Consider the following 8,836-nt stretch of genomic DNA (forward strand, 5'->3'; position numbering starts at 1 on the left):
TTAAAAATTTTAAGTTGTAAGCGAGATAGAAACAGGTGGCAGCTTTTCTAGTAATTATTGGGACACTTTCTTCTCACAGTTGATACAGACTTTCTTACATCAGGTTAACCAGGGTACACTTCAGTTTTGGGATTTGGAATAATTCATGGTGTGTAACTTTATAATGCAACTGATCTGATTGGACCTATGCAGTGCCTTACACATAGGAGATGTGTAAGGAAACTGTTGAATGAACATCTATAGATTCCTGATTATATTAAAACCAACTGAAATGCTTTGGGAAAAACAAAACACTTAGGCCCAGCCCCATCTCAAATCAATTGGACTCTCTGAGCAGAGGGCCTAGGCCAGTGGTCAGCAAACTCATTAGTCAACAGAGCCAAATCTCAACAGGACAACGATTGAAATTTCTTTCGAGAGCCAAATTTTTTAAACTTAAACTTCTTCTAACACCACTTCTTCAAAATAGACCCGCCCAGGCTGTGGTATTTTGTGGAAGAGCCACACTCAAGGGGCCAAAGAGCCGCATGTGGCTCGTGAGCTGCAGTTTGCCGACCACGGGCCTAGACAGTGATGTTTTCTGAAAGCTCCCCCAGGTGATTCTAGGAGCAGCCAGAGCTGAGAACCAGTGAATGTAACCTTCCAACAAAGAGACCCCAATTCATCATATTTCTCCCCAGCTAATCCCATCCTTTCCCCCATCGCCTCCACTCTCCACACATACTCAACCAAAGAATGCTCGAAGGAAACATGAAATGTGTGGCCTTGAGCCTCACAGGTAATGGAACTGCTGGAGGCACAGGAGCCTGTCCCTGGGATGCCTGGGAGATGAGTTCATTTGGGACGGGGGAGTGACACAATGTTGTGGGTGGGCTACATTATGAGAGCACAGGGTCTTTGTTCTCCACACCCACAGGCGAAGCCGACAGCTAGTGTTAGTGTCATCGCCAAAGGTAACTTGCATCTCCCGAGTTAACCTGTGTCTTCCTTTCTCCCAAGCCAGGCTTTGCCTACCCTCCCCCATGCTTCGAAAACTCTAGTCACATAACCACTAAAGACTCAGATTGATAACGAGCCCAGCCACGCAACCTCACTCTCCCATCCTGGTTGTTGGCATTGGAGTAACAGCATCGGATCCTTGCCATCCCCAAATCGCCTCCTCGTTCTCGTCCTTTCAGGGAACGCCTTAATGAGTGAATGGGCTCCGTTCTGAGAGTAAGAGAAGGGGAGGTGGGGAAACACTGATTCAGCTGCTTAGTGAGCCGTGGCGGCCCTGGAATCTTACAGCTGGTATCCAAGAGGCTGCATCCATAGCTCAGGCCCTGTATGCTACAGGGGCTGATCTGACAGCTGGATTTCATGTGTCATTTCCTAACACTCCTGCCCTCACTGCCCGGCCACTGTTCCAACATCAGTGTGGAAACCCTTGTCCAAGGGCACGTGTCCTTGTTTACAAAAGGTCCTCAGGAGGTTAAGGTGAGAAGTAGCAGCAGGGTTTCGTGGCTCAACGGCCTTCACCTGTTCCCTTAACCATGTGTGGAAGGAATTACATGTTTGATCTATGCATCCTGTGAGTGACTGCTTATTTTTCTGTTTGGGCCTTAAAGGACACTTCTCCCAGTCCTTGTAATCTGGATTGATCATGTTCTAAGAGTCATTACAGAGCAGGTGCTGAGCGGTTGGAAGACAGCTGTGGATCTGCTGCGACTGAGCAACTGGAGAATGCAGGAGCATGCTGTGGCACACAGCTGACACTGCATGTTCAGGAAAGCAAATGTGCGCGTGCCCACCTAGTGGCAAGCACTGGGTGTGTATACACAAACATACACAGCTAGGATATCTGTCCTCTGCATGGCTACCTGTCCCCTTCAGCGACTGGTGCCTTTTCCTCTTTATTCCTATTTATTTATCTCTTCACTAACTAATTTATCCCATCATTTTCAAATAAAAGTTGGGGATGAGGAGGGAGAACATAATAGCAAGACCTTTGCAAAGGTCGTTTGTAAGTGTGTTTGTACTATAAATGCAAGTGGATTTCAAATGAAAACCCTTTCGATGTATCAAGGTCTTATTCAGGAAACGCTAACAGCCTAGATGTAGACCGGTAATACATATTTCCCCGCAATTTTAGAAATAAATGAGTTCACATTCACTACGCAGATATATCTCAGGTATTATATCTCAGCCTTGGAAATTGCATCCATTTTAAAAGGCAAACCGCAGAGCTTTGCCAAACTCCTACACAATCACTTTAACTCCTACCCGCATTGTTCCTTCTCCTCTCCCCGTTGAGCAAACGGAAGGCAAGGCATGGGAGGCAGCCACGGTTCGGAAACACGGTTTTAAAACCGAAGGGCTTTGTTTGGGCTTTAAAGCATAAAGAGAAAAATAACAAATCCCTTTTCCTCTCCCGGGGCCTCCTCCTCCTCCTCCAAGCAAAGCACTTGCACCAAAGCCCACTTAACGCTTTACAAAGACTCGAGGACCAGGCAAGGCTGCGGGACCAGGGCGCGGCTGGGCTGGAAGTTTTGCCCGTCTGGGCTTAGCTCCGGTCCTGGGAACAAGCCCACCAGCCCAGCCTCGGTGGGCTCCCTCCGGGGCCAGTGAGCTCCCCAGCCCAGGCCCGGTGCCGCGGCCTCAGATGACCACGCTGACTGTCATGCTCTGGCCCTGTGGCGCGATCTTGCGCGGCCAGGCGAGCAGCAGCTTGCGCAGCTCCTCGCGGAAGCTGTCGTGCAGCCACGCGTAGATGAAGGGGTTGTAGCAGACGGAGCTCATGGCGAGCCAGTGGCAGAGCAGCTGCACCAACCCGAAGGCGTCCGGGTCGATGGCGCGCGGGTCGAGGTCCCGCAGCAGGTTGAAGACGTGCAGCGGCAGCCAGCAGATGGCGAACACCACCACCACCACCACCAGGAGGCAGAAGGTGCGGCGGCGCCGCGCGCGGTCCCAGTCGGCCTGGCTCTGGGTCACGCAGCCCGGCACCACGCGGTTCCGGAGCTTCACCGTCACTCGGACGTAGGACAGGAGGATGACCAGCAGGGGAAGCAGGTAGGTGACGAGCAGCAGTCCCCAAGCGTAGAGCTGGCGCTGGCGCTCCTGGGACCCCCAGAACTCCTCGCAGAGGCGCACGCGGTGCGGCTTGAGCTCGACGTGGTAGGTGTGCAAGGCCGCGGGCACCGCCAGCACCGCGGACAGCGCCCAGATGGCCAGCACCGCGTAGGCGCTGAAGCGCAGCGAGATGCGCCGGCGCAGCGGGTGCACCAGCACGACGTAGCGGTCCACCGCGATGGTGGTGAGCGTGAACACGGACACGTAGACGGTGACGGGCTGCAGGAAGAAGACCAGGTGGCACAGGCCGCCGCCGAACACCCAGCCGCGCGGCTCGAAGGCGTAGGCCAGCGTGAGCGGCACGCAGGCGGTGCACATGAGCACGTCGGACAGGGCCAGGTTGCCGATGAGGAAGTTGGTCACGTTGTGCAGCCGGCGCACCCGCGCGATCACCAGCACCAGCAAGCAGTTGCCCGCCAGCCCCACGACGACCACGAGGCTGTAGAGCAGCACGATCAGCCCCTTCAGCTGGTGCACCAGCTGCAGGCTCTGGAACGGCGTGGCGGCCTGAGCGCCCGCGCCAGCTGCTGACCCATTGCCCACCGAGGCCTCTGCGCTCTGGTTGCCCGGAGCTGAGGCCGCTGGGGGAAGTCCAGAAGGTAAGTCAGGAACCACGGGGTCCTGCGTGGGCAGTGAGGCCATGGCCACCTGTACAAAGAGAATCAGAGTGCCTCGCTTCCCATTCTCTCTCCGTCCCCTCCTCCCCAACCCCTCCCCTCCCCAGTTACCTAAATCCCCCTTTGGAATAACTGGCCAAAATAGGTAATAATTAAAAGCGCTGTCGTCCCACCTCTGCAAAAAATAAACCTATGCGTGGTTCTACGTGCACAGGTTCTTTAGATGCCTTCCAGTCCATTCAGGGCTCTGGCAAGGCACGCAGGCGAGACCCAGGAGCACGGTCCTACCTGGTGAGTGCGGCTGGGCGGGCGGGAAAGCGCTCCAGGGCGGGAGGGAGGGAGAGAATCTGTCCCCTGGAGGTCCAACGCCCCCGACTGCGGTGCAGGCTTCTCGCTTTTCTGCGGGAGCCGAACAGATTCAGGAGTTGCCCGTGGGCTCGCAGCTTTTGAGGGGGACTGGGAGCGAGCGCCTCCCCTCTGCCCCGCCCCCACTCCAGCGCTCCCTTGTTTGGAAAATAGGGGCGGAGCGAAAACCTTCCGGCTCGGGGCTTAGACCACTAGAGAGAAGGGCGAGTGTCGGGAGGGTGGAAACAGAACAGGGAGGAAGGGTGGACACACCTGGGCGGGAGCTGGCTGCGCCCTAGGAGAGTCCCCCTCCGGAGAAGGGTGGGGCGGACAAGGGGAGCGTGGAGCGAATTCTCTCGGGATGGCCTGGTGCGGTTTCAATAAGGAGGGAGCGAGGGAAGAAGTGGGGGCGGACCTTCGGCCCTCGCCCGCCCCAGGACCCACTGAGCCCTTAGCCTACGTTGCGGATAGGGCCCAGCCAAAGACAGCGCTCAGCACCGCGGACAGCTCCCGCGGGCCAAGCTGCTGGGAGCTGTGGAGCTGTGGGGGCGGGGGAGCGGGGAGTTCCGACCCTCTGTGGGTCCCAGGCGTTCAGAAAAGGGACCGGCCTGGTTCAAAGAGCTGCCTCGCCGCCTGCTTTCTGGGCTGGGGCTGCCGTCTTGAGGGCAGTGGGGTGGAATGGAGGCCAACCCACCAGGGTCTCTGGGGGTTGGAGGGTCAGAAAATACAGCCCTCACGCCAGTGTCACTCCCCAGGCACACTTCAATGCCTGGCCCCCACTGCACCCTTTTCCACTCTTGCTTTCTCAGCCACAATTCCCTTCCCCTTCTCTGTCTGACTCTCCCAGTACAGAATGTAAGTTACTGGGCTGGGACCCTACTCTCTCCCTCCTGATATGAACACCCTCAGGGCTCCTCACCTCATTTTTAGGAGTATATATATATATATATATATATATATATATATATATATATAATAGTAATTGCAGGATTTTCACCAGGATAACAAAAGTAACAACATTTGAGAAGCTTAAAAGTTACATGAAATCTTTAGTAGCATTAAGTTGTCATTGAAATGAAAGTTAACTTGGACCACCTTGGGGTTGGAGGATGGAGGATGGGGAAGGAGTCTTTGTAACCTGATAAGCTCAGGGGATGCCTGCATTGGGGGGGGGGGGGCGGGGGCCCTACAAACTCAGAGACTGAAAGTAGCCACATTGGATGGTCTGAACATAAAAATTCCTAAGTAAAAGGGGATTGTGGAGGGTAGTCACAGCCTAGGCCTGTAGCTTCCTTTACAAGGGTCCATCTTTACCTTAAACAAGCCCTTCTATTGTCTTTTTGCAGCTGAGATAACATATCTTTGGAATATTAATCTCTTCTTCCAGACCCCAGAGGGCCCACCCACCGCACCAGAGTGCTTGACCCCAGAACCCCCTCATTGTTATCTTGTTCCCCAAATACCATCTCTACGTGCTGTGCATGTTCATTGTTAACTGTCTTACACCCACCCATGGAAACAAAGTGTGTGTCTCTCCATTTTACTCTTCATCCAATCCCAGAGGTTTCCCGCTTTACATTCTCCCCCGCTCCCTAATCTACCACCAGTGGATTTCATGTAACCCTCCTTACCCCTTCTCCTTTGATTCTAATGTCTAAAACAAACTGCCTTTCTCTGGAGCATTTTCTCAATCTGTTGAGATTTTGCTTCCCGGCAATGATCGTCAGTCTGGCTCCAATAAACTCATAAAAACCCTCTACAGGTGTAGATGTTTCTGACCTGACACTCCTCTAAAGCGGTCTCACCCCTTCGCGTCTCATGTCCTTTTTCTCAGAACCTTGTCCTTTGTCTTCTGGGTGCAGATATCTCTGTTAGGACAGAGAAGTAAAATTAGTCCACCCTCCACATTTAAGTGATTCACTCATACCGGAGGAAAAGTCCGCATTGGAACAAAAGCGACCGGTTTCATATGCCTGTATCTATTCTAAACCCACACTCCCTGAGTTATAATCAATTTAGCTAAAGCCCACCCCCCCTAAAAAAAAAACTAGCTTCCAAAGATATAAGAAATATAGCAACCCCTCATACCAGGGTTTCTCACCCTCGTCACTAGTGACATTTGAGGCAGGACAATTCTGTGCCATGTGGGGCTGCCCTGTGCATTGTAGAATGTTTAGCAGCATCCCTGGCCTCTGCCCTCTAGATGCCAGGAGTACACATACCCAATTGTGACAGCCAAAAATGCTTCTAAAATTTGCCATATATGCCCTGGGGGTGGGGGTAGGGGACAAAATCAGCCCTGGTTGAGAACCAGTGCCTTACACCAATTCAGCACTCTTTTTTTTTTTTTTTTTTTTTTTTAATTCAGCACTCTTAACGTTCACAACATCCTCAGCTCTCTTCAGACCTCTGAACCCCAGAGTTGTATTTCAAAACCTTGCATTTACCAGGTTGTCTTCTCATCGCTTCCTGGAAGAGCAACGGGGCAAATGGGAAAAGGTGATGCTTTAAGAAAGCCCTAAGATAAGCCCAAGTTGGTTGCCAAACAGAGATCACTGGTTCCGAAGCCCAATAAGGCACAGCACATGGCCCTGAGCTTGTATGGCGGCTCCGCCATCACTCAATGTGAGCGCTGGGCAAATGCTTTATACTGGAAGAACCCCAGTTTTGGAAAATATATGAAATTCGTAAAAATGCCCACCTCTGGTGGACGTTGAGAAGATCCCATATGTACACAGTGAAGGAAATGCACATAGCTGACACATAGGAGTGGTGGCTAGTCTTGGATAACCCTCTGTCCTGCCTTAAGTCACTGCCTCTTGTCACGAGGGTTTCAGGGTCGCAGTTCCCAACCCTTCCACTTGAATGTTGCTCCAGAAGACCGTCTGTGGTGAGAAGAATTTACTGCTCTTCAGTCTAAATGCTTTCCTTCATTTTATTATTGTTTAGCAGGCATGCAAAGCCCAGCATGAAATATTATGGAAAGAATCAAGGACCAAAACCAACAACCACGAGACATTATTGCCTGGAAATTTGCACTTTAGAGAGTAAGAGGGGAGTCTACATAAATCACGGTGATGTATGGCCATGATAAATGCTACTACCGTCACCTGCTATGAAAGGAAGGCATTAACGATCACTGGGAAATTCACTAATTGCCTTAGCAAATTAGAATTGTGTTTACCCTTTTAGATCATACTCATTTTAATTCACAAGAGTCATTAACACATTCATAACATTTTCTACTCAACCATATCAACATTTTCACATGTTGTTTAAATGTGTCCCCCTTCCTATGTTTATGTAAACATACACAACAATTTAGGGCCCATTATGAATCTCTATGAGTGTTCAGGTGGCAGGAAATGAATGAAGAATAAGTGTTCTCATAATCAAAATGTTCTACGGGCTGAGGCTTTGTGTCAGGAATCCATCCCCCCACTTTCCCCATCTCTTCCTCTTCCCGGGGGAGGGCTCCCAGTGAGCCCTTCATCCCTGTCAGGCCCTGGGGTGGAATAATTAGGCAAGACTGATGCATGGTACAACTCCTCTCTGATGGTTTAGTTTAATTTTGAAATGCATGTCTTTAATAATATCCCAAGTGTGATGCCCATGAGTGATGCTGACAGTGTGGCCTGTTTTGATGGGACTATCCAGGGCTGAGGGGAGACCCAGGATGGCTGAGTTGCTCCCCCCTCGCCCCCTAGATTCTAGGGTAGCTCTAGTCCCTAACCTTGGCTTATCTAGGGCCTCTGGCCAGAGGCAGCCTCATTGTACACATCCCTGGACCTCACCGCATTTCTGAAGACCCAGGACCCAGCAGCAGGTCACCTTCTCTGGTGACACCCTGCACAGAACAACAACAACACTAAGAGACACAAGGCTTGACCAATCGACTCAATGCAAGATCTTAGCACATTCAATTTTTTAACTTTTGAGTGGACTCTTACCAATACTCAGACATGAGCAGCATGGATGGCATATCTCAGCTTAGACTATTAGGAGTAGAAAATATAGATAAATGAACAAATAAAAAAAAAATAAACCAAAACAAAACACTCGAAAGCCATTTCTATGACATTCCTTTCCAAAGGCAGGCAATTTGCTTTCCTCTTTTTTGATTCCAATCCTGTTTCATTATCAACTGGAAATGGCTCTTATGGATGGTAAAAATCATCTTGCATTTGCATCGTGGCATTGAGTGGTGAAGGGCTCTTTGTAGTCACATGTAGATAGAAACCTGGACCTTGCAGGGGCCCCTCATTTGGGTTTCCATTGATATACGCCTCCTGACAAAGCAGTGATGAGCCCAAACCACAGCTCTTTATTTCCACCTCTGAATCATTATCTAGACACATGCAAGTGCACTCTGGCGTTACTATCTCGTGAGCTAGGGCCCTTCTCTGTTGATTTTTTTTAACAAAATGTAAAACTGGAATGGTCCTTGTGGTGTTTTTCCACACGACATTCAGCGATGGCAGTTTGGCAGTTCAAATGTCTAGGAAGGTGTGTCCTCCCTGTGTGTTCTCTTAACAAGTGGGGCTTGGTCACCAGGGAAACAGCCCCAGCTTTCATCCTTGAAGACATCCCGAGCAGTGTCTCTGCAGAGGGCGAATAACACGGAATGTATTCTCCTCATCCCACTGGGGCTCAAAGACCACCTTCGTCGGCATCAATTCTAGTGCTCATTAAAAAATGCAGATTGGGTCACAAGGCAGACGGATGAAATCAGAGTCGCTGATAGTGAGAGCTGGGAAAATGAAAAT

General features: G+C 50.9%; 1 protein-coding gene across 1 annotated transcript; it reads right to left on the reverse strand.

The window, feature by feature from the left end:
• Window positions 1-2,637: 2,637 nt before the first annotated feature.
• Window positions 2,638-3,750, reverse strand: PRLHR (prolactin releasing hormone receptor; the record flags this gene model as incomplete). The annotated part of the gene is made up of 1 exon (XM_079793016.1): window positions 2,638-3,750. One exon carries the CDS (start codon window positions 3,748-3,750, stop codon window positions 2,638-2,640), a length of 1,113 nt encoding a protein of 370 aa, XP_079649142.1.
• Window positions 3,751-8,836: the final 5,086 nt, after the last annotated feature.

Source organism: Cnephaeus nilssonii (assembly GCF_951640355.1).
Source record: "Cnephaeus nilssonii genome assembly, chromosome: 16".
Taxonomy (NCBI): Eukaryota; Metazoa; Chordata; class Mammalia; order Chiroptera; family Vespertilionidae; genus Cnephaeus; species Cnephaeus nilssonii.